General features: G+C 36.5%; 3 protein-coding genes across 3 annotated transcripts; 1 reads left to right on the top strand and 2 right to left on the bottom strand.

Annotated features, from left to right (window-relative positions):
- Nucleotides 1-5786: 5786 nt before the first annotated feature.
- Nucleotides 5787-8856, bottom strand: LOC127846154 (apolipoprotein D-like). The gene is given in 5 exon segments (XM_052377331.1): nt 5787-6144; nt 6684-6769; nt 7960-8033; nt 8035-8085; nt 8743-8856. Coding segments are annotated over 5 exon segments (555 nt in total). The 3' UTR covers nt 5787-5914.
- Nucleotides 8857-12202: 3346 nt separating this feature from the next.
- Nucleotides 12203-16158, bottom strand: LOC127846416 (apolipoprotein D-like). The gene is made up of 4 exons (XM_052377643.1): nt 15904-16158; nt 13734-13858; nt 13119-13204; nt 12203-12737 (listed from the first exon to the last, which is right to left on the bottom strand). The coding sequence occupies exons 1-4, from the start codon at nt 16039-16041 to the stop codon at nt 12508-12510; spliced, it is 579 nt and encodes a 192-aa protein (XP_052233603.1). The 5' UTR covers nt 16042-16158; the 3' UTR covers nt 12203-12507.
- A 2019-nt stretch (nt 16159-18177) lies between these two features.
- LOC127846153 (apolipoprotein D-like) lies at nt 18178-22190 on the top strand. Its single transcript, XM_052377330.1, has 4 exons — nt 18178-18324; nt 20181-20305; nt 20976-21064; nt 21949-22190. The coding sequence occupies exons 1-4, from the start codon at nt 18196-18198 to the stop codon at nt 22188-22190; spliced, it is 585 nt and encodes a 194-aa protein (XP_052233290.1). The 5' UTR covers nt 18178-18195.
- The last annotated feature ends 3025 nt before the right edge of the window (nt 22191-25215 follow it).

Raw genomic sequence — 25215 nt, 5'->3', positions numbered from 1 at the left:
TACCACCACCACCACCACCACCATTACTACTTCTACTACTACTGCCACTACTACTACTACTTTTACCACTACTACTACTACTACTACTACTACTACTACTACCACTACTACTACTACTACTACTACTTCTACTACTACTACTACTACTACTACTCTACTACTACTACTACTACTACTACTACTACTTCTACTACTACTTCTACTACTACTTCTACTACTACTACTACTACTGCTACTACTACTACTACAACTACTACTACTACTACTTCTACTACTACTACTACAACTACTATTACTACTACTACTACTACTACTACTACTACTACTACTACTACTACTACACCACCACCACCACCACCACCACCACCACCACCATTCACAGTTACAAAAAACGTATTTACACAATGGCTGCTACTACAACTTATAGCCCATATAGGGGGGCATGCATGTTTTACAAACAGCCCTTGTTTCTATGGGATTTTAACCACAACTGTTCATGTTTATCTCCGACACATATTTTAGGTCACCTGTCATGAAGTGACACGGTGAGCTTATGTGATCGTGTGATGTCTGGCGTCCGTTGTGCGTGCCTGCGTGTGTCCGTGCGTCCGTCCGTCAACAATTTGTTTGTTTAGACAGTAGAGGTCACAGTTTGCATCCAATCTTGATGAAATTTGGTCAAAATGTTTATCTTGATGAAATCCGGTTTGGGATTGTATTTGGGTCATCTGGGGTCAAAAACAAGGTCACTAGGTCAAATAATAGAACAACCTTCTGTAGACAATAGAGGTCACAGTTTTCATCCAATCTTTATGAAATTTGGTCAGAATGTTTATCTTGATGAAATCTGGGTTGGGATTTTATTTGGGTCATCTTGGGTCAAAAACTAGGTCACTAGGTCAAATAATAGAAAAACCTTGTGTAGACATTAGAGATCACAGTTTTCATCCAACCTTTATGAAATTTGGTCAGAATTCTTGATGAAATCTGGGTGGGATTGTATTTGGGTCATCTGGGGTAAAAATCTAGGTAAAATAAATAGAAAAACCTTGTGTTGACAATAGAGGTCACAGTTTTTATCCAATATTTATGAACTGTGGTCAGAATGTTTATCTTGATGAAATCTGGATTGGGATTGTATTTGGGTCATCTAGAGTCAGGAACTAGGTCACTAGGTCAAATCATAGAAAAACATTGTGTAGACAATAGAGGTCATAGTTTTCATCTGATCTTAATGAGTCAGGTGAGCGATTCAGGGCCATCATGGCCCTCTTGTTTTCCCCTACTGGTGAAACCAGAGGGGATTTATGGTTTTCACTCCGTCAGTCAGTCTGTCTGTCACACTTTTCTGGATCCTGCGATAATTTATAAGTTCTTCATATTTTTTCATGAAACTTGAAACATGGATAGATGGCAATATGAAGATTATGCACGTCATTTCATTTTGATCCTACTTCAAGAATTTTCTTGTTGCTATGGCAATTTTTTTTTTTTTTAATTTAAATCTGACAATGGTGGAGTTTCACCGGTAGGGGACAATATTGCCTGGCAATCTCTTGTTTAGATGATAACTCATGAAGAGCTTAACATATTTTTTTAAGTATGGGCGTACTTAGGAAATAATATTCTAGTGATTGTTGGTTATTGTGGTAATCGATGGTTCAAGTTCTGATTTGTTGGAATAGTATCATCAAGGCAATAGCCTTAATGCTTTGATAACTAGCATCATAGAGACAAACGGTTAGTTAATACCACAATAACCAACACCTGGTCAGATCATGATTCTTTCACAACTGTATATGTTTCTTCCATATCTAATTAGTAATTAAAGATATTTTACTCTATAATCTGTCCCTTTTCCAAACATAAATTAATTTGTTTGATACGATGTCATCCGCCAAAGCAATTAAACAATCATTCCGTCATCATATTTGTAAATATAATGATAAACAATTAACAACTTGAAGCCTAATTAAATATACATCAATATGTTAATGAAATTGATTTTATCCTATTACCAGATGAAAATCGATAGTATAACAACGATCGTATATACATTAGCTTTATACTATCGCTTTTTTTAGATCAGATTTGGGTTTTTCCGAAAATTGGAGAATCTGTTTTAGTCAACAACAGAAAAACAAAATCGTCAAAAAATGCGATACTTTACAATTATTAATCGAAAATAGGCAGGAAATAATAGGATAAATAGAATATTATGTGAGTTTGGGAAAAAGATCAAGTTTATCATGCTCGGCACGAACCATGATAGCGCTCGGCAAGCCTCTGTTCTAAACCTCGCATGATAAACTTGATCTTTATCCCAAACTCACATAATATTCTATATATATTTATGGTATTGCTTATGTGTTGCTGAAATTATGTGTTTGTCATGTTTGCTTGATTGAGCATTTAAGGACATGCTGTTTATGAATCAATTTCTTAAAATTTGTAAAACTATTTTTACCACAATAGACTCTGCCCATGGTTTATTGCCGTATTTACAATGCTTTTTCCTTCTTTGTCTATAGAAAGATGAACAATTTGTAATAAAAATAAAGTTCATGGCTGTCTCCAAACCATGACATTTTACTAGATTTACTCCCCCTTTTCGACCAATCCATATAATCACAGTTTTTGACCCTGTATTCTGAAAGGCTTGGCATATTTAAATTCTGTAAGGTACAGATATTTAAAAGAATAAAATGGACAAAGAGCACCCAGTTTAAGACCTTTTCTTTCAAATGGATGGCATATTTTTGTTCTTAACCTGTTCCAATATAAGTCTCTTTAGAAGTTTTAAACAATTGGTAAGGACAGTTTATAAAAGCACTGTTTTACCAATTATGCTATGTATATATTTGGTTCATCTGTTCTGGAATTTCTTTGATATGAAATCCTTATATTTTAAAACAACTCAATTTTATTTATCTTGTCTCTTGGTGGTATTTTTTATCTGATGTATTGTTTTGCCTAATTGTATATCATTCCATGTAGGTTTTGGATACAAATTTCAATTTATTGTGTTTTATTTTGTAGTTTTTTAAAAATAAATCAAGATAAAAAATATATACTATGGGATATCATGTGTTTATGCAATTTTTATGCTCCCCCCAAAAAATTTGGGGGGAGCATAAAGTCGCCGCTTCCTCTGTGCGTCCGTGCACAATTTTTGTCCGGGCTATTTCTCAGCAATTAATGACCGGAATTCAATTAAACTTTATGGGAAGCTTAACTACCAAGAGGAGATGTGCTGGTACTGGTCGGATGATTTTTTCACAGAGTTATGGCCCTTTAAAATTTTCCATTAACTGTACATATAGTGCAATTCTTGTCCGGGCTATTTCTCAGCAACTAATGACCGGAATTCAATGAAACTTTATGGGAAGCTTCACTACCAAGAGGACATGTGCATATTATCAGTGGGTTCCAGTCAGATGATTTTTTACAGAGTTATGGCCCTTTGAAATTTTTAAGTTGCTAAACCATCCATCGTAGTATTTTGTCCAAAGTTATGCCCCTCAAGACGTTTCCTTTTATCTGAATATATAGTGCAATGTTGTGACAAAAAAAACTTTGGGGATTATCACCCCTCTCTGAAGGTTTCTTGTTATTTGTGTAGTACATAATTATGTGTGAATCTATCTCAAGTGCATACAACAACTATGTCATCTTGTGTTTATCTAGACAATGTCAAGGGCATGCCTGAATATGGGTTAAGTGTTGTAAAAAAAAAACTAGGTCACCAGGTGAAGTCTTAGACATGGCGGTACCCTGATTTCAGGTAAAGTCTTTGACAATAGAGGATTTCAGGTTTGCGCTTGTTAATTCTATTAGAAAGCATCGTTCAAAATATAATCATTATTTAACAGATGTACACTCAGATAATGCAATCAAAGCATGTTTTAAATATTCTCAAATGGTATACCACAGGGCAGATATTGTGCTGCAAAACTCACCCTGGTATGTTTTCTGTTTGCTTTTATGTGTTGTTGGTATTACAATTTTATCGTTTTCAAAAGCAGATTTTCGTAACAGGTTTGCATGATTTTGAAAGATTATGATTATTCATGTGTCCAATGAAATCGAATTTGTTACAATTTGTGTAAAGCTTAGTATCAAATAACATGTTTGTGTTAATCAATGAATACAGATTTACATTTCGCAAATGCTCTGTGATACAAAATAAAACTTTTAAATGTTAAAGTGTATTTGTCTTGTTGATTGTTTGAATTTCAGGTTATGTTTCCCTTACTGCCTGTAATTTGAATAGAAACAAGATGTGTTTGTGTAACACAATGTCCCCCTATATGACGTTTGACCTTGAAGGATGACCTTGACCTTGTGAAGGATAATCTTGACCTTGACCTTTCACCACTCAAAATGTGCAGCTCCATGAGATACACATGCATGCCAAATATCAAGTAGCTATCTTCAATATTGCAAAAGTATTCATAAAATAAGCTATTTGGGCCAAATATATTTGACCTCTGACCTTGAAGGATGACATTGACCTTGTCATTTCACCACTCAAAATGTGCAGCTCCATGAGATGCACATGCGTGCCAAATATCAAGTTGCTATCTTCAATATTGCAAAAGTATTTATAAAATAAGCGATTTGGGCCACATATATGTCAATTGACCTCTGACCTTGAAGGATGACCTTGACCTTCCACCACTCAAAGTGTGCAGCTCCATGAGATACACATGCATGCCAAATATCAAGTTGCTATCTTCAATATTGCAAAAGTATTCATAAAATGAGCGATTTTGGCCACATATATTTGACCTCTGACCTTGAAGGATGACCTTGACCTTTCACAACTCAAAATGTGCAGCTTCATGAGATACACATGCATGCCAAATATGAAGTTGCTATCTTCAATATAGCAAAAGTTATTGCAAAATGTTATAGTTGGCGCAAACAAACCAACAGACCAAAAGACAGGGCAAAAACAATATGTCCCCCACTACTATAGTGGAGGACATAATAAAAAAACAATGGCGTCGGTCTGGAAGGCGTTCATAATGACGCTACTAAACCATTTTTTGTATTCCGGCCGTGTTGAAATAATAATACGCATTCCATTACCTGGTACTTTGTGTGTATGTGACACTACGTGCTGAATATTCAGTATGCTAACATATGAAGGAATATAAGTTTACTAATTTAATTTCTGCGTGAACTTCATCACAAAAAACTTTGTCTTTGTTGATTCGACTTTCATGACATCATTTCATCTTCAAACACTTTTAATAACAATTAAATCAACACGATTCATTTAACATTGTCGATTGCAGCACATGTCCATATTAAGTCTAATATAAGTACGGTATCCTCTTACCACACTATTTTCATGCATGTCTTGTCCCTTAAAAAGTAGTATTTAATTTAAAACATTTTTTAAATAGATTCAAGTTTTTAAGGGTTTTCTCCAAACCAAAGACCTATCGAGTACTCTATATGTCTTTGTCAAAACCTAAGATACTCATGAGCAACAAACATCATAAAACCTCTCATTCGCTGGCTTTTCTGGTTTTATGCTGTTTGCACAAAGCCATTTTCACTTTGCTTTTAAGTGGGAAAGGGGCATGTAGCATTTTTTTTTGAAAGGCTGACATGTGCCGTGGTGTATATAAACTAAGTTAAGAGTAAAAGATAACATATAAAAGTTTATTGCCGCTTAAGGCCATGACATATACGATGCAAAGAAAAAGACAACTTTACATAAATTAATAAATATAAAATGTAACTTATGAATTAAAAATGAATATTTTATATTCAAAAATGTTGTGTTTGAAAACGATAGTTAAATATTACAATAGCGAGAATCAAATTGAAACCGATAGTTGATTCAACAAGAATGGTCTGATGTGACGACACATACTGGTATTCATTGTTTCGAAATTGCCTAAAACGGACAATTTTCTTGCGGCGTCTTATTGAAGCTGTTAGTGTTGATGCCGAATGACGCCAGTTTCTGCTTCAGACGAGAAATAATGCTTGCATCGAGCGTCCTCTGGCGGCCGAGTATCCAGGCGAAGTCTGCCTGAACGAATCCCGCCAAATCCTCACACGACCAGACGAGAGAGTACGTGTCGTAGTCTGTGTCCACTACCCAGTAGGGTACGCGCGGGGAGCCTGTGATGAAGACCAGACATGGTTCAAATTACGAGGGCTTTTCCTTTTGCAGGTTACATGTAAGAAGTTTGGCTGAAGTGGTTGATAAAGTTAACGTTATGTATGTCTATGTAATTACATTAATTAATTATTGTTGTCCAACAATAAAAATCTATAGCAATTAGTACATTAGTGTTTCAGCATACAAACGTGAGTTTTGGTGCTCAAAAACTAGTTGCCTCAAACAAATAACACGTGACCTCTAAAGCTTATCTATAATAGAAAAATATGCTATAGAATACAAATATTCCGAGCCCGAATAAACTTTGTCGCACATTTTGGTAATTCCACTAATCTGAAACTGGTATAAACAAAAAAGACCAATTAATTATCATTGCAAAATCACAAAACATAGCAACCGTTATTTTTGTATGAGATTGCCATGGGCGGTGAAAAATCGGTTGAGCGTAGTTTGTACTGAGCTATAAGCGGATTTTTCAAATGTCAAGCACAATCCGCGATAAGTCTATTGGAAAGGGGTTACTGCTAGATCGACGTACCGTTAAACGTTACGGAGAGTTTCGCGGGAACAGAAGGATCTTTGGCCACGGCGTCACCTGTCGATGCGTCAACGCTGCCGTCGGGCCTGAAACAACAACCGGCAGAGTTGGGTATGGAGCCACAGCGTTGCATACGGTCACATAATAATCAGTTCGTAGCTAAGCAGTGTCAAGCAGGACGCACACTGTTGCTTACCCTTTGCATGCTGGGAAATTTGTCTTCTGCTAAAATGTCGTCTGCTGAATTTCTAAAATAAGAATTTTCTTCGATTTTTTTTCAAAGAATACTTTCAGAATAGCAAACAGTTTGGATCTTGATGAGACGCCACGTTCTGTGGCGTCTCATCTGGATCCAAACTGTTTGCAAAGGCCTTCAAAATTCGGTTCCAGCACTGAAAGGGTTAAATCTTTGACGTAAAGAACTAGCACGTTTGGATATGATTTACTTGTATTCCATGTTAGCTTCATAATATTACACTAGTATTGCATACGATCGGCGTCCAAGTTAGCATCCATTTTATTTGTTTATGAGAATTGTGGCTAAATAAAATAAAATGATTTAACGCTTTATTTACAATAACTATAAAAGCTGCGTATTTTTTATTGTGTGTTTATTTCACCCTCTGAGCATGCGCAGCGGCTAACTTGAAATAAGTTGAGAACATAAACCGCATGTGTGTATGTATTTCCAAATTAACGAGGTCCTTCCGCGCAGGGGCTACATTATATGAGGACCCGGAGTGTGCATCGGCAGTCCTACCTAATTACAATGTTACTTACTTGACTCACGATAGTTGTGACAAAGTTTGAATATTTTTATTTTGACGAGGTCTTGTAGACTTTTTTTTGGGGGGGGGGGATCGGGGAACCCAGTGGAAACCCCACCTGTCTTGAATGATTAACTTCAACCAAACTCACATGCTGTTAGGAACAGGGATTTAACTCGGGTCGCCTTTGTTAGAGACGCGTGTACCAACCACTGCGTCAAACGGAAAGCTACTGAGTCGCGTTCTGAGAAAACTGGGCATAATGCATGTGCGAAAAGTGTCGTCCCAGATTAGAGTGTGCAGTCTGCGCAGGCTAATCAGGGACGACACTGTCAGCTTTTATGGTAATTTTAGTTTCAAGGAAGTCCCTCCTTACCATAAATCAAGATTGGGCGTAAAGTGTCGTCCCTGATTAGCCTGTGCTGATTGCACAGGCTAATCTGGGACGACACTTTACGCACATGCATTATGCCCAGTTTTCTCAGTACACGACTCAACTATTCACGTACTTGAGTCCCCGGTTATAGACGAGGATGTGTCCGTCTGACTTAAGGCTGTAGTTGGCCTTGATACATGTCTCCTGGCCCTCGATGAAAAAAAAAGAACTTCTCAATCTCGTACCAGCCGCCCAGGTACTGAAGTAGAACAGGCAAAATATTTATTATAGATCGATTGCATCAAAAGACTTATGTGTATTAAAACGCTCTCGATTCCGTTTCCTGGGAAGAACCATGACCTGGTTCTTTGTGGGCTATTTAAATAACGCGTCCGCAGTGGGGATCGAAAACGTGACCTCCCGGTTGCTAGGCGGACACTGAATCCAATACGCCATGGCGACCTTTTGTCTTTACAGAAACTGGAAAAGAACAGGTCAAAGATGAGGTGTTCTGTTTCCCACGAAATATGCAATCCAATAATTGAGTCCACAACAGACGTGGTAACACGAACTTTTACAGGAAGAAGCGAAACTTGCCGATAGAGTAATACATTTAATTATCTTTCCATTCATAGTAAGCATAGTAACTTTTTTTAACATTTCCGAATTGTAAAGAATCCACTGGAATCTGGTGTTTGCGGAAGTTATTGTTTTCCAGCAATACCTTTAAAGCAAATGTCACTAATTAACTAAACCAACTGTGTCTTTCTTAATTGTTTATTTTCAACAGATAAATGAAACGCATTTTCTTGTATGATATAAATAGCTGCACATTAAATTTTCTAGGATCTCGCCATCTTACTCAACAATGCGATATACCAGTTACAATTAACACTTGTTTTACAAGTTATCTTACCTTCGTCACGTTGAGATTCTGGACGACTGTCACGTGAGGACACTTTCCTAAGTGTGGTACCTGCGCACTGACGTACGCACACGCGAACAGCACTATAGCGACCTTTGTGAGCATTGTTTAAGCTGGACTAGGGGATACTAGACTGACTTCTACCATAGATGGACGGCGTTTATAAGATGCCCATCAACGCTGGTACGACCGGACTTCTTGCCTGACCGAAAATTAGATCGAACACAGGGGCGCAGCACGTGATGTTGTTAATAGTTGGATATTGCTTTTGTTAGTTTATGAAATGTTGGTTTGTGTTGGTTGTATGTTCGCTTGTGTCTTGTTTCTTTTTCGTGTCACTATCTATTTTTGGTGCAGGTTGGGTGGTTAAAATTGTAAATGGATGTGTTGAAGCTATAATATGGCACGAAGATTTTTTTTACATATGTTCAGTCTTCATTTTATAGCCTATTTGTGTAACGTTAACTTATAAAGAGAAAAAATAACATTATCTTCATTCAACATTCCTACTCAATGTCGGTGTATAGTTTGTTCTCGCCACCACTTTCAAAGTCACTCTTTTCTGTTATTGTAATGCACACATGGGGCAAACGGCTTGCGGTGATGCTGGAACAAAAAATGGTGTCGCATGACCATACCAATACCGTTGCAGCTACGCCCTGTCAAAACGAACACGTGAATCTGAATTTTAGATTGAAGTGTCCCTACGTTTTTGAAAAGATGTTGTATAACCATGTTTACTATCTCGCTAAGATAGTCCTCTTGCACTCGTATGTAAGCGCTGATATGGAATGTGTTCTGAAACGTGGATTTCAATGAACAAAGGTCAAACCTTCCATTTCTCGTCCGGTTGTCTATTTTGCGTTGTGCTCCTTTTATCGTGCGTTACATATAAACTGTTCGTATCGTAGCCCGGTCATCTGGTTTAAATGTACGTGTATGAATTGTTCATGCAATTTTAAAATTAGGCATTACTTCACGTTTATTGGTCAATTGGCTAAGAGAAAAAATTTAAAAATTAGGAAAACATAAAAATCAATATAAAACCTTTGTTTTTGGAGTGAACCGATTCTGAAAAAAAATGCAAAAATACATAAACAAAATAATTAAGCAAAAGTGTATTCGATGGTACAAAAAAACATTAATCTGAAAAGGTTTAACATAGATGTTAGTGCCGTGCAAGCAAAATTTGCATAGTACATAGAACATAGTACAATAACAACAAACATGTATTTCCATGTAGGTGACTTAGAATTTCAAACAAAATAGACAATATTTATTGCGACAAAATGTTGCTATATAAATATAAAATGAGTTACAAAAAGTTCATTACACATATCGATTAGAGCTATTTTTGCGTTAAACGCAATATGATCTTAAGAAAAATATATAAGTAAGTTGCACATATCAATGACGGCTTTATTATAAATAATAACTTTATGATTTAGCGTACTTTAAACTATATTCTTATACATGATGCAAGAGACATTAGCGTGCTTTTTAATTAGGGTACATTCGGAGTAATAAGAGTTCGTGATATTGTTGCATAATATATGTACTTCGATAAATTGTTTATTACTTTAGTGGATTTTGACGACATAAGAGACGGAAACTTGTTTGTTGATGGCCAGTGACAGTAATATGGTTTCAAATATTGTTTTCTGATTGTGGTATAAGCTTGACATACAAGTAAGAAGTGGTATTCACTTTCGATTACCTTCATATTACAATATTTGCACAATCTATTTTCTTTTGGGATATTTTCATGTCGTCCTTTCTCAATCGCAAGATAGTGTGCGGATATTCTAAAATGAGTTAGGGCAATTCTAAATCTTGTTACGTTTATGCGATTAAGATATGTCTCGAATTCAAAATCTTCCTTATAGGTGCTATAAGAGGCTAGTCGATTTGAATAAAAGTATAAGTATTTTCCGCCGTCCTTCTTCAACGTGTACGTCAACGTGTGCGCCAAAGCTCTTCAAGGCGAGCTTCAACTCTCAGTGTCCTGATTAAAGCTTAGCTCTCAAACCGAGGCGGACGATATGATATCCTACTGTACATTTCCCGTCGTGTCTTGAATGAGATGCTAACCATGTGTTATAGATATGAGCCTTTCTCTGGGAAAATGGGGCTTAATGCATGTGCTTTAAGTGTCGTCCTAGATTAGCTTGTGCAGTCCGAAACAAGTTATGACGATGAAGCTATATTCGTTATCACCGTGTAAAGGTGTTTGTGTCTTGCCGAGAAAAGTGTTTGCGTGCGAAATGTTGAACAACCTTAAAAGCTAAGACATGCAGCAACTAGAACACGCCCATTACTTCTATCTGAAGCATACACTAACTCACTATACATCGGACAAAGCCTGAAGCTCTGATGGATGCACTTCCCTGGAGGCATATAATGATAAACAGATACCGGTACTACCATTTTACGGTCATCTCCCTCTTGGAGCTCGAGCGAAGGGCATTCTCATAAAACTTATGTTAATTAGATTGTATCATCAATACTAGGTTCCTGACACAGTTGGTACTCTATATAAAAATACGGGCCCAACTGATACATATTTAACTTCACTTATGCTACATTTCTAATGAAATATTCCAGGAAACGTAATCGTCAAACAGCGAGGCGACACTGTTGAAAGAATGCTGGAACTCGAGCTCCGACATCGCCTTTTTAAGCATTTCCATCCGCAATTGCACCTTTTATAGTTATCGATGCGTCACGAGAGTCCCATCTGAGACGCTGTCCCTTATGAAAGTGTTGGCGTGTAATTGCTGCCTGCAACCTTTGCGGCAGCCAACGTAGTGCCGCCGCTTTCATCAACTGTGCGATCGTGAACACGAGCATATAGTGTTCATGTGCGAATCTGAAACATTTTTTATTTTATTTTTTTTTTGGGGGGGGGGGGGATATTGTTTTTGCCCTGTCTGTTGGTTTGTTTGTTTGCGTCAAACTTTAACATTGGCCATAAATTTTTCAATATTGAAGATAGCAACTTGATATCTGGCATGCATGTGTAATCTCAAGGAGCTGCACATTTTGAGCGGTCAATGTGAATGGTCAATGTCAAATGTCAAGTTTTGCAATATTGAATATAGCAACTTGATATTTAGCATGCATGTGTATCTCACGGAGCTGAGTGAAAGGTCAAGGTCATCATTCAAGGTCAAATGTCAAGGTTAAGGTCAATTATATGGGGGGGACATAGTGTTTCACAAATACATCAAGTTAATTTTGCCAATTTACCAAAACGTGAAAAGGCCTCTTTAATAACAAGTAAAATGATGCATTTGTAAAAATCTCATAGACATTCGATTATATCGCTTTCTTTAAACATCATCGTTCTTCAAATGCAGAGTAAATATGTCACATTAGTCGTTGACGGTTTTTGACCATACGAATATTGTCTCCTAAATACACTTTAAGAGCAAACAACTTGACAGAAATCTAAAAGAATAAGGTTTTATTTATATAAACGAAGATCAGATGGCAGTTCACATAATAATGCTGTTATTTATTAAAAAATATTTCCATGTACAACCACGAGTATTTTAATATGGCAACAGAACATGTACATATGAGACAATACAAAAGAAGGTAGCTAAGTATAAATTCTCTTGTACAAGATGAGTCCATTTAGCATTAAAGTCGACACCCGTATTTAAAGAACGACACATGCTAATTTAAAACATGCGCGTAATTAGTGGTCAGTTGTATCACAACCCCGGCTGTACGTCAACACTCGTGATCCGATCACCAAGGGCACTTTTCCTGAACGGTCTTCGTGAATTTTCCGAACTTTAGACCTTTATCCTGTAGGACTTGCTTCAATTTATCAGTGACGTCATCGGGCAGATTGGTTCCACGCGCGAGAATCCAGTAGATCTCCGCGCGCGCAAACCCCTCGAGGTTTGTGCACGAGTACACGAGCGACCACGTGGCGTAGTCCGTTTCAACCACCCAGTAATTGGCTTCCGGTGATGCTGGAACAACAACATAGTTCTACTTGAAATCAATGTAGGGCTATAAGATTGTACTGAAACAACAAAGGAGACTGTTGCCAAAGGTCCAAATACAGTGTAAGAATATAATGCTTTTTAATTGTCTATCAGGATGCACGTCCATGTACATAAATATCTGGTAGCAAAGATAAGTTAACAGTGATGTAAAGAAATCACAGTTTTGTTTTTAAAGGATATGATGCCTTCATCAGTCATAACACGGACATGTGCATAGCGTAACAACCCAAAGACATTCAGCCGCAGCTAAAAACATGAACTAATTAACATAATGATTTTTATTTATTTCAGCGCGTAATGAAATAACACCACAAATAATTGATACCCGCATTATACACTACGTACTTCCAAGCTGAACGGTCAGTTTGGACCTATCGTTGGCGTCCTTGTAGTAGGCAGTTCCGGTCGTGTTCTCCTTACTTCCGTCGGGCCTGTTGGTGCGTAAGATGTATTATATATGATTCGCGTCATGCGAAAATGGGTTCTATGCCATGTGCGGCCAGCGGTGCTACATGCAAGTCCGGTCAAGAGCTACCCTGTCCGCTATAAAGTCACGCTCGGTTCCGTGATCTCATTATGGGACAGTGCAGCTCCTAACCATACTGTGCGAATGATTAGGTTGCTCTGGAGCTCCGCTTGCCGCATCTGGCATAAGACTAATTTTTGCATGGCGCGGGTTACAGCAATATGATTATATGATAGTCCACTTTCTCATGTGTAGCAATGAGCATCGAAATGTGTCATATTCAAATGCCCGATAGAGTGCATGAGTATCAATACGAATCCAAATAATGTGTTTGTAAATATTGTTTTTGTTAATAAATGAAATATGATAGTATTGAGTATATTTATACATGCAAACATAAAGTCAATCGAAATGATTCGTTTAAGATTCAGCAATTTAAAATATAAAAGAATAATACAACATCAACATATGAATTTCAAGCGAAAAGTACATGCCTGAGGTCCTCATTGAGCACAAACACCTCGATTGCCGGCGTCAGTGTGTACACCGCTCTCGTGCACGTCTTATCCATCTGACCTGCGAAAAACGTCTTCTCTATCTCGTTCCAGGCACCAGAGTACTAGAATGTGACATAGAAAAGAATAGAATATAATATAATAGAACAGAATGAAATGAAATAGAATATATAAAAACTAAACTTTGCATATAATATAAAGAATACGTAGAACATAGCATATAATAGAGTATAGTAGAATATCATAAAATATCATTCAATATCATATAATATCATAGAATATAATATCATAGAATATAATATAAAAGGTTTATTCAATATATACAATAGACAAACCGTCCATGACAATACATGATCAAAACATAGTAACATATATATAGGCATGACATGTGATCAGTATTGAAATTCATAAGTTGTTTAAAGAGAATATTATGTGAGTTTGGGATAAAGATCAAGTTTATCATGCGAGGCTTAGAACCGATGTAGCGCGAGGCTTGCCGAGCGCTATAACATGGTTCGTGCCGAGCATGATGAACTAACTTGATCTTTATCCAAAGCTCACATAATATTCTATTTATCCTATTATTTCCTCACAATGTTCCATTAATAACTGTCAAATATGGCATTTTTTGACGATTTTGTTTTTCCGTAGTTGACAAAAACAGATTCTCCATTTTTTGGAAAAACCCAAATCTGATCTAAAATTAGCGATAGTATAAAGCTCATGTTTATACGATCGTTGTTATACTATCGATTTTCATCTGGTAACACAGGTGGTTAGCGTGTGGCTATGATATTAATTAGTGAAAACATCATTTTGAATGATAAATAATCATATTATAACGAAAAATTAAATTTTATGGAAAAAAAATTCACTATCAAATATATATATAACATTTTGATAGTGAATTTTTTTCAGAAAAGTTAATTTTTCGTTATAATATGATTATTTATCATTCAAAATGATGTTTTCACTAATTAATATCATAGCCACACGCTAACCACCTGTGTCTGGTAATAGGATAAAATAAAGTATCAATACATGAAAAGGTTTAGGATACATTATTTTTGGATTACAACATTTAGAATATATTTAACAATCAATGCTTTAAACGGTAACATCAAAAACAACAAAGACGAATCTACTAGAGAGCGAGAAGTCAAGTCTGGGTAATGCATTATAGACAATTAATCATAATAATATTTATACAGGTTTCTTCGACTAAATGCTTTATGTACATGCATAGCTAAGTTTCTGTTGGTACTTGTATTATCCGATTGCATTATTTCAATAAATTTTATAATGTTTGGTCTTTTCCAGTAATATTTATTTATATACAATTTCCTAATATCATCATATAAAGAGCATTCTAATAAAAAAAATGATATTCATCCTCAAGAACATTGCAATGCTGACATTTTCTATCTTAAAATGGTATGGCTGCAGGTTTGTGCCGTCTGCCTGATTCTATTTCTAATCTAATAGAATGGAATGGAATGGAATGAAATGGAATAGACTGGAATTAAATCGAACAGAATGAAAATGGAATTGAATAGGATGTGATGGAATGGGACATACTGAAATGGAATAGAATTAAATAAATCGATTTGAATTGAATGGAATAAATCGAATCGAATAGAAATAATAGAATATAATAGAATATAATTTAATGGGATGCAATGGAATAGAATGAAATGGAATTGACTACGATGGGGTGGTATGGACTATGATAGAATGGAATTGAATAGAATGGAATGGCTGGGAGAAGAATGGGATGGAAATAAATGTAATGGAATTGAATAGAATCTGATGGAATATAATGAAATTGAATGGAATATAAAGGAATTAAATAGAATGGAATGGAATGAAATTACGTATAATGGAAAAAAAAGAATGAAATGTAATGTAATATAATAAAATATATAACACACAAACCAACAACACTTTAAGATTGTTGGCCGTGACTGCCGCCCGAAATATCAACAATATATAATATTTTAACTATAATGGTTATCAATATCCATCCCATTTTTTATTTGTATTCTTGAAAGATTTGAACAACATAATACCTGATATGTATACAAACCACTCGTCCACCGAATCTTCGTTTATAGTCGACATACAATATTAGAAAATAATCTCTACAAACCTTTTCAAGATCAAAATCAGGCTGTGTAGCGAATGATTTGCATAGTCCTGGTCTGACCTCCTGTGCCCGCACGCGTTCATGTTGCCATAGCATAACCATAGCAACCACCACCACGTTCCATGGTCCGAATAGCCGCATGTTTCACAATCGGTTACACTGTATAAAATAGAGGTTTCGTAACGTTTAAGTTAATATCATTACCACAATAACGCTCTTGGATGTATGTTTATCAGTCAGACCTGTGGCCTAGTTGTTTTATCTTTCTAGAACAACGTCTTATGTAACTGGTATCCTACTAAAATCGTAGACCAGTTACCCCCTAAAATAAGCTAGTAATCTGGGCCTGTTTGCTACACTATACGTGACATACTACGGAATGAGCGCGTTGCTTTACAAGTTCGACCAGCGTTTTTACCGAACTGCACTGGGAAGCACTTTACAACTCTTGCGTAATTCATGAAAACATAACATACGCGATTATTAGGTCACACAAAGGAATATCGACAAGGCAAACCATTTTACATAGATGAATTACAACGTGAACACACTTGCTCTTTAATCTGCTTTACAAAATGCAACAAAAACGATTGTAATTGTCAACAAATCAAAACTACATGTATTCAATAATAACGTATTTATATTATGATAAAATCAATAATTGAACGTAAGAGAACCCTGCGAAAATTTATCCAGAAAACACATTTTTTAGTCACATACTCCTGAGGGCTTACTAAAAAATTTTTTTTCGAAACGTAATAGGCAAGAAGTTAAAAAATTGATTTTGGGATTCAAAACAAATGAATAATTTTGTTAGAATTACCGCTATACAACCACGCTGCCTATAAACATCCTCAGGTTCAAATGCTAACATTTAAAATGCACGTAAACGCTTTTTAAAGGAATCAACAGTTTCTTGCTCATGTAATGCATTGTTAAATATTGTATATCATCTTATTTGTGCATCTTGACATTTTCTAATTCTATAAAGGGTCTTGTGGGATAAAACGTGAGTGTATTTCGGTAAACGTGAAATTCACTGCTCACCGGGACTACGGGGGAATGTTTGAAGTGGTCATATCCCAAATAACGTGAGCAACATGAGCAAATATCAGAGGTTACGAAGCGCTCCACGCCTTATCTCTTTGGTCAACAAATGGTCCGCAAATGGCAACAACAATAGGCCGTAGCCTGAGCATTACTTGGACGCGCTGGGTCATCGTTGGCTCAGTTAGTACTACAAAGTAACTAAAACGTACGGAAAGAGTACTTCGGAGTATGGCCGGGTGCTTTGTTATGTATTTTCCGTACGCGAGGTACGTTGATGTATACATGAACTTAAGAGTACTTGAGTCGAAAATTACCAATTGAGTATTACTAGGTGGGGACAGTTTTACATCCGTTTCGGCATCACACGTTACGACGGTATGACTTGTATACGCTTAATCGGTATTATATGTTACACCAATATATATTTCAGCATCAACTATCAAGCAACATAACTCGGTTGTTGTGGTTGTTGTTGGCAAAGCTGATTCTCGGGAGACTGCTGATGCGCTCATGAATTTTTACATCTTGAGGCAACGCCTGCTGTCGCAGATGCGGGGGTGGCAGTCCTTGTTGCACGTCACGCACACAAAGTTGCTTGAAGTCGGGGAAGGACGGGTTGCGCTTTTCTCAGGCTTGTCTTTCGACTTGCACGCTCGCTGACGCTGTGTATCGACTGCCGCAATATGCGATCGTCGACCACAGTCTCTCATAACGATGTAGCGATGCCGCTTGAAGACTCTCTAGAAAGAATTCGTGTACCTGAGGACTGGGAGATCCTCTTCTGGCCGAACATTAAGTTTTTTTTGGTTAGGAGTTCATCCTCCATTCGGCGCACGTGACACAGACAGCGGAGGCGGTCATGTTTTAATGTCGTATCAATATTAATATCATCATACTTAGCAGCAACAGCACCAACAATCCCGAGTTCTATGTGCATTAGGATCGACATATCATCATACCCATCAACATAAAAAGTTGTTAAAGGACTTTTATTAAGTCAGTTCGTCTATCTATCCGTCCTTGTGAAATAGTAATGTAATGTTATGGCATTTTTTTGTGTCTCGAACAAAATTTATGGATTGGCTACGCCTTTTTTTTCACATTTATAAATTATGTAACTTTAATTTAAAAAAAATTCCAAAAGTTATTTAGGTCATTTATACAATCAGGTGTTATAAAAACAAAATTGCTCAACGATAAGTTCACATAATTCATTAAAGGCCTTAGAACAACGGAAGCAGTACTATGACGCAAGGGACACTTTACACGTCGGCCGCCGTTTGCTTTTTGTGTTTGGGGGCCGTGAGCACTCAAGTGTTCGGACCAGGTTCCTGTCCCAACGTAAATGCGCAGAGTACGTTCAATCTAACGAGGGTAAGTGGTATTATATAATGGCATTTCATTGTTGCCTGCTTAGTTTGTTGTATTATATAATGGCATTTCATTGTTGCCTGCTTAGTTTGTGGTATTATATAATGGCATTTCATTGTTGCCTGCTTAGTGTGTGGTATTATATAATGGCATTTCATTGTTGCCTGTTTAGTTTGTGGTATATTATATAATGGCATTTCATTGTTGCCTGCTTAGTTTGTGGTATTATATAATGGCATTTCATTGTTGCCTGCTTAGTTTGTGGTATTATATAATGGCATTTTATGGTTGCCTGTTTAGTTTGTGGTATATTATACAATGGCATTTCATTGTTGCCTGCTTAGTTTGTGGTATATTATATAATGGCATTCCATTGTTGCCTGTTTAGTGTGTGGTATATTATATAATGGCATTTCATTGTTGCCTGCTTAGTTTGTGGTATATTATATAATGGCATTTCATTGTTGCCTGCTTAGTTCGTGGTTTATTATATAATGGCATTTCATTGTTGCCTGCTTAGTTTGTGGTTTATAATATAATGACATTTCATTGTTGCCGGCTAAGTTTGTGGAATATTATATAATGGCATTTCATTGTTGCCTGCTTAGTTTGTGGCATATTATATAATGGCATTTCATTGGTGCCTGTTTAGTTTGTGGTATATTATATAATGGCATTCCATTGTTGCCTGCTTAGTTTGTGGTATATTATATAATGGCATTCTATTGTTGCCTGCTTAGTTTGTGGTATATTATATAATGACATTTCATTGTTGCCTGCTTAGTTTGTGGTATATTATATAATGGCATTCCATTGTCGCTTGTTTAGTTTACATTAATATGTACAATACGTTGTGTAGAATACACGTATATGTACTGGCCTTTTTTAATGATAACCATGCGGAAGACAATATTCCTTACTGGTCCGGTGATGGTAGGATTTCTTGGTATGGCTTTTTCCAAGCTCATTAAACTGTCCAGTCGGGGAGGGGGTAATGTCTGTTGACCTCACATTTCTGAATACAATTACTAATATCTAAAAAGATACCAAGATTATGTTTAGAATCAATTTAGCAGATATGTTGCAAAGACCCTTGACTGGTGCTGTTATACAGCGAATTTTTTCGTGTACGGCTGTGCAATTTTAATATGAAATTGTTTATCGATACATTAATAACGGTTGTGAGTCCTCTGCGTTATACAACAAGATTGTTTTGATTATATTTTGGCCCGATAATATATTTTTCAATACGAATTAAGTTCGGAATGATCGTACGTGTTGTGTGAAGAACTTTGCAAACACCCACTATTGTTCTTCGGCCCGCGTCTTGTTAAAATGGGTCGTAATCCGACACCTTTTCAGTTGCTCTTTCTGGTCAATAGCTACGCTGTCCGCTATTAAGTCACGCAAAGTTTCGTGGTCTGTTAGCAGACAGGGTTGCTCTTTACAAGAGCGCGCAACTGCGCAGACTTGTCTGGAGATACGCTGACTGCATATGGCATAAGAACCATTTTCACATGACGCAGTCATTTCTTTGTTTATGGCATGTTGCAATTGAGATTTAATGAGTCGTGTTCTGAGAAAACTGTGCTTAATGCATGTGCATAAAATGTCGTCCCAGATTAGCCTGTGCAGTGTCTGCACATGCTAATCAGGGACGACACTTTCCGCTTTTATGGTATTTTTAGTTTCAAGGAAGTCCCTCCTTACCGAAAATCAAGTTTAGGCGGAAAGTGTCGTCCCTGATTAGCCTGTGCGGACTGCACAGGCTAATCTCGGACGACACTTTACGCACATGCATAAAGCCCAGTTTTCTCAGAACGCGGCTATTGATTATTGGGTGTGGTGTATCGCTACAGTACCTGGGTGACTGGTTCGAGCAGTACAGATTTTACGCTGCGTTCGAGAGCGGCCAGGATTGCGCCAAGGCAAATTACCAACTCAAACCTGACGGTCACATCCGCATTTTCAACAGTGGATTTAAGTACGTAGCCATGGATGCGTGTCCGATACTATTGAGAATATTTTAATGTCCCCCACCACTATAGTGGGGGATATACTGTTTTTGCCCTGTCTGTTGGTTTGTTTGTTGGTTTGCGTCAAACTTTAACATTTGCCATAACTTTTACAATATTGAAGATTGCAACTTTATATTTGGCATGCATGTGTATCTCATGGAGCTGCACATTTTGAGTGGTGAAAGGTTAAGGTCATCCTTCAAGGTCAAAGATATGGGTCAAAATCGCTCATTTAATGTACACTTTTGCAATATTGAAGATAGCAACTTGATATTTTGCATGCACGTGTATCTCATGGAGCTGCACAATTTGAGTGGTGAAAGGTCAAGGTCAAATATATGGGGACATACTCATAGTGTTTTACAAACACATCTTGTTTAAACTAGCTCTTAACATTGAAGCTATTTATTTTTCTTTCAATGAATGTACCCATATATACGAGTCGCGCTCTGAGAAAGCGGGTGTAAAATGCATGTGCGTAAAGTGTCGTTCCAGATTAGCCTGTGCCGTACTGCACAGGCTAATCTGGGACGACACTTCATGCAAGTGCATTAAATTCCATATTCCCATAGCGCGTTTCATACAACTTGTAATACTGGTTTTGAATTTATCTCAACCACGCTTGGCTCTTTTTAGGAACGGGAATCCCGTCAACGCCACAGGTGACGCCTACGTAGCAGATCCGGTGAATGCCCCCGCAAAGTTGAAACTGAGGTTTTCATCTCGTAAGTACACACACAATTCCATTAAATGAGATATATAAACGAAGTTATTTGTGAACTACACACACAGTCTTTAATCCAATAGTCCCAGCTATTCTTTTGGGCATTTACAAAATGCGTCATCCGGATCTACGCTAATTTGAACAAGAAACATATATGTAGGTATAAAGAATGGTGAAGCATTTTATCCAACACATGTGTCAGCTTAGTTTGAACCCACATACTGTATTAGTTGTTCCCTACATTTTGGCAAATTCCGTACTAAGAACAATTACCGGAAAAATCGTATTATAAACTTAGGTAAATTTCGAAAGCTGACCTAAACGTTAACAACCAATATCAGTAACAACTGTAACACAAACTTAACATTAATTCAAAAGCCGATAGAAACAGCGTTGTCTACCGTTAAGGTCGCCGTGACGTGGTGGTAATGGTGTCTGCCTAGCGACTAGGTCATAGGTTCGATCGCACTTGTGGGAGCGTTCTTTTGATCCCCCCCCCCCCCCCAACAGGCAACAATAACTGGTTCTACTCATGAAACCGATAGTTTTCCAATAAGCCTTAGGCTTTCGATGCAATCGAGCTACAATAATTACGTTTAAACCCTTTCCCACTCACAAGCAAACTGAAAATGGCTAGGTGCAAACAACATAAAACCGGAAAGCCTGCGAGAAACTCGCTTTCTCGCAGTCTGTTAAGGTTTTATGCTGTTTGCTGCTCATCAGTATCTAAGGGTTGGAGTTGAAGCATTTTAAATTTGAATTTAGAAGGAAAGGTCTTTAATCAAATATATATTTCTTGGGGACTACACATGCGTAAAAATACGTATCTTAGTGTTAAAGGGTTAATTTAATGGTATGTAAGTGTTAACTAATGTCTAATTGCAGTGGCCCCCTACGGCGACTATTGGGTGATAGATACGGACTATGACCACTATACCTTCATCTACACGTGCAGCAACGTGCTAGGCCTGACGCACTACGAGTTCGCGTGGATACTCACGAGATCGCCGGTGATTTCGGAGGACGTCAAGACGAAACTATTCAACGAGGCTAAGGCTTTAAAGATCGATACGACCCATTTTGCAACCCAGAACAGAACAAACTGCCCAGATGGCATTGCGCTATAATCGTTTTTCTTGTTTAAGTTGTTTTTCAAATGATATTACTTTTTAACTTTTTGTAAATACAATAAAATTTTTAATAATTAAGTGTTTTGTTTTTCAAAGAGGGCCATGACGGTATTTTTAGTTCAAGTAGCATTTCATTTGGATAAATTTCATATATTAAATAATTTAAAGATAACAATTCTGACCAGGTTTTATAAAGATTAAACAAAATAGAGGTCTCTGGTCGTTTCAGTTCGAGCTCAAGTCTGCTGAAACTTTTTCCAGCCAAGTAAGATTTAAGGGCATTAGAACCTTTTTTCTTGCAAATAATAACATGTTGTTAATAGATGGTAATTCGAGCAATGAGGCATTTAGATAGCAGACAAAACCAACCAGCTTTGAAAAGTCATGAAGAAATATCATTTATTATGAAAGCAAGTATATAAAACAACGTCATTCGAACAATGGCATCAAGACTACCAAAATGCAACAAAAATAGTTGCGAATGAACAAAAAAATCAATAACATCTCAGATCTAATAAAATACAAGATGTGGGTGAACACAGCATAAGTTCATGACATTTGACCTGCGAATACATTTTTTTCTTCAAACGTGTCTGCAAGTTTTAAAATGATACTATATTCCACGTCTACAATTTGATGATGGATTTCACTCATTCCTGATCACTTTTCTTAACATCTGACAGAAAACAACATTTTAAACAAACATCTCAAAGGAAAAGAAACAACAAATACCGATCTCATTAAAAATTTGTTCAAAACAAACTATTTATGTTTGTACGTGGATAACTTAAACCAATTAAAATAAGTTTTCAACAGTTCATGATGCCGATGAAAACGGTTTGTATTGTGTAAAGAGTTTTGTGGATTTAAAATCAAATTATGCACATTATATGGTAAGTTACCCTATCAAATATACCTTTTAAAAGCATGTAGTTATCTTTAAAGATTTACACATTTCATATCAAAATACATACTCTTTTATCGCTCATTCCATTCACAAGCCAAAACATAAATAAAACTTCTCTTACAGGTGTCAATATCCTTATACATTTATGTATATTGTCATTTCTGCATCTAGGATGCGTGCAAAAATAATTAAGTAAAAAATCTTCACATGCAATTTGTATACAAAGCCACCAATAATAAAAACATCGTGCCAAATGTACAAGGGTAATTATCAAGCAATCTCAGTGGATTCTTAATTAAGGCAAATCTTATACCACAGATGACATCACAGACCCATGGCCAGCTTACTCAAACAAATAACATTTAATAAGTCTTACAGCGTATCATATGAATAAACAATTGGTGAATATGATTGATACAATAATCTGTATGTACAGCCCAATACTGGTCACTAACCTCAATGGACTTGAATGCAATTGAGCCACACAGCACATACTATTCCTGTAATATTCATTTAAAATATTTTGCAAATTCATGTTCTGAGTGTGACATCACTGTATCATATCTTCATACCAGCATTTATGTAACGATACTCATACTATTAAATTTGTGTGTATTTAACAATGTTGAAAAACACCTAGCATATGCAATATTGCGACATCATTTTGTTTATTTACATTATGTAATTTGATGCTTAGTTTCAGACATCTTCTCTTGATCACTTCCAACATTAAGACAGAACAAATCAATAATGATGGATCAAACAGTTCAAAGATGTTGCAAATGTGTGGAAAATATAATCATTCTTGCAAGTGTTTTAACTCTTCGAGTCATTCTTTATACAATGTAATAAACATTTAAAGAATTGCAGATAAAAAATAATTCATGTTTTTAAGCCAATACAATAATTTATATCAAACTTTCCTTTCTAGATAGTTGACTGAATAGTCGATTATATGAAAATGTAACGCATAATCTTGACAGTGAGAACTATAGAGAAATGGATGACAGATTAAGTATTATTAATTTACCAGAAAGAATGTTGAGTACATATTATAAGCAAGAAACCAATGAACAAATACTAGTACATTTTAATTAAAACGTTCAGCATTTTCACATTAACCCTGCATTCTGATTGGATCATAAGCTTGTGTGACCTTTAATTAATTTCCCCATGAACCCACTACATATGCAAATTAAATCACAAAAGATTCAAGACCCTTGTACTTTTTCATTAACAAGTGGCAATGCCAGCGAGAATACAGGGTGTACATGATATTTACGTAGAATACAGGTTGTACACCAGTAATTGCAAATCATGTCATTGCATTGTAGGAATGAAAACGTCAAGAGGTTCAACCAGTTAAGACCAAAAGGGAAATTAGATTATTACGCCAGCAAATTCAGATTTGATACAGATTACATTGTTATTATAAGAATTGAATAGCATTTTATGAATATCCGAGGTTATGGAGTTTCTGGAAAATGGCGCCTAATTAATGCATAAATGCCCTCTGTTGATAAACAAATTTAGAGATTTTTTTCAAGACAGTACATAAACCTATGAAAAGTCGAAATATTCTTGCTGAGTTGATATTAGCCAATGGTTTCAGAACTGGAAGATTAAGGAAAAGCTTGTGTGTTAGAATAGATATTTGCTCCAATAACTCCAATGTCATAAGCAACCTTGCAGAAAATGTAAGCAGACATGTTCTTTAACTGTTGAACAATACAACATGAAATGAAATACTCCTACCTATCAAGTGTGACATCTAACACAGAAAAAATGTACCCAATCATCAGTACACAAACATTAACCCTTTCAGTGCGGGAACCGAGTTTTGAAGGTCTTTGCAAACAGTTTGGATCCAGATGAGACGCCACAGAACGTGGCGTCTCATCTGGATCCAAACTGTTTGCTATTCTGATAGTAATTTTTGAAAAAAATTCGAAGAAATGCTAATTGTAGAAATTCAGCAGACGACATTTTAGCAGACGATAAATTTCCCAGCATGCAAAGGGTTAAGGACAACTCTAAGGGTTTATATGCCATTTAAAAATGGTCTCTGCAGCAATAACCCCATTACAACAGTTCAACGAACCAAAAATAGATACA

This window comes from Dreissena polymorpha, chromosome 9, assembly GCF_020536995.1.
Source record: "Dreissena polymorpha isolate Duluth1 chromosome 9, UMN_Dpol_1.0, whole genome shotgun sequence".
Classification (NCBI taxonomy): Eukaryota; Metazoa; Mollusca; class Bivalvia; order Myida; family Dreissenidae; genus Dreissena; species Dreissena polymorpha.
This window is presented reverse-complemented; position numbering and strand designations above follow the sequence as displayed.

What these genes read in the sequence shown, in the direction of transcription:
- LOC127846416 (XM_052377643.1), bottom strand. Translation starts at nt 16,041, where the DNA reads ATGCGGCTATTCGGACCATGGAACGTGGTGGTGGTTGCTATGGTTATG. An exon ending in CTGATTTTGATCTTGAAAAG is followed by an intron (nt 13,859 to 15,903) that starts GTTTGTAGAGAT and finishes GTCACATTCTAG; the next exon opens with TACTCTGGTGCCTGGAACGA. An exon ending in ACTGACCGTTCAGCTTGGAA is followed by an intron (nt 12,738 to 13,118) that starts GTACGTAGTGTA and finishes TTGTTGTTCCAG; the next exon opens with CATCACCGGAAGCCAATTAC.
- LOC127846153 (XM_052377330.1), top strand. Translation starts at nt 18,196, where the DNA reads ATGACGCAAGGGACACTTTACACGTCGGCCGCCGTTTGCTTTTTGTGT. An exon ending in GTACGTTCAATCTAACGAGG is followed by an intron (nt 18,325 to 20,180) that starts GTAAGTGGTATT and finishes GTATCGCTACAG; the next exon opens with TACCTGGGTGACTGGTTCGA. An exon ending in GAAACTGAGGTTTTCATCTC is followed by an intron (nt 21,065 to 21,948) that starts GTAAGTACACAC and finishes GTCTAATTGCAG; the next exon opens with TGGCCCCCTACGGCGACTAT.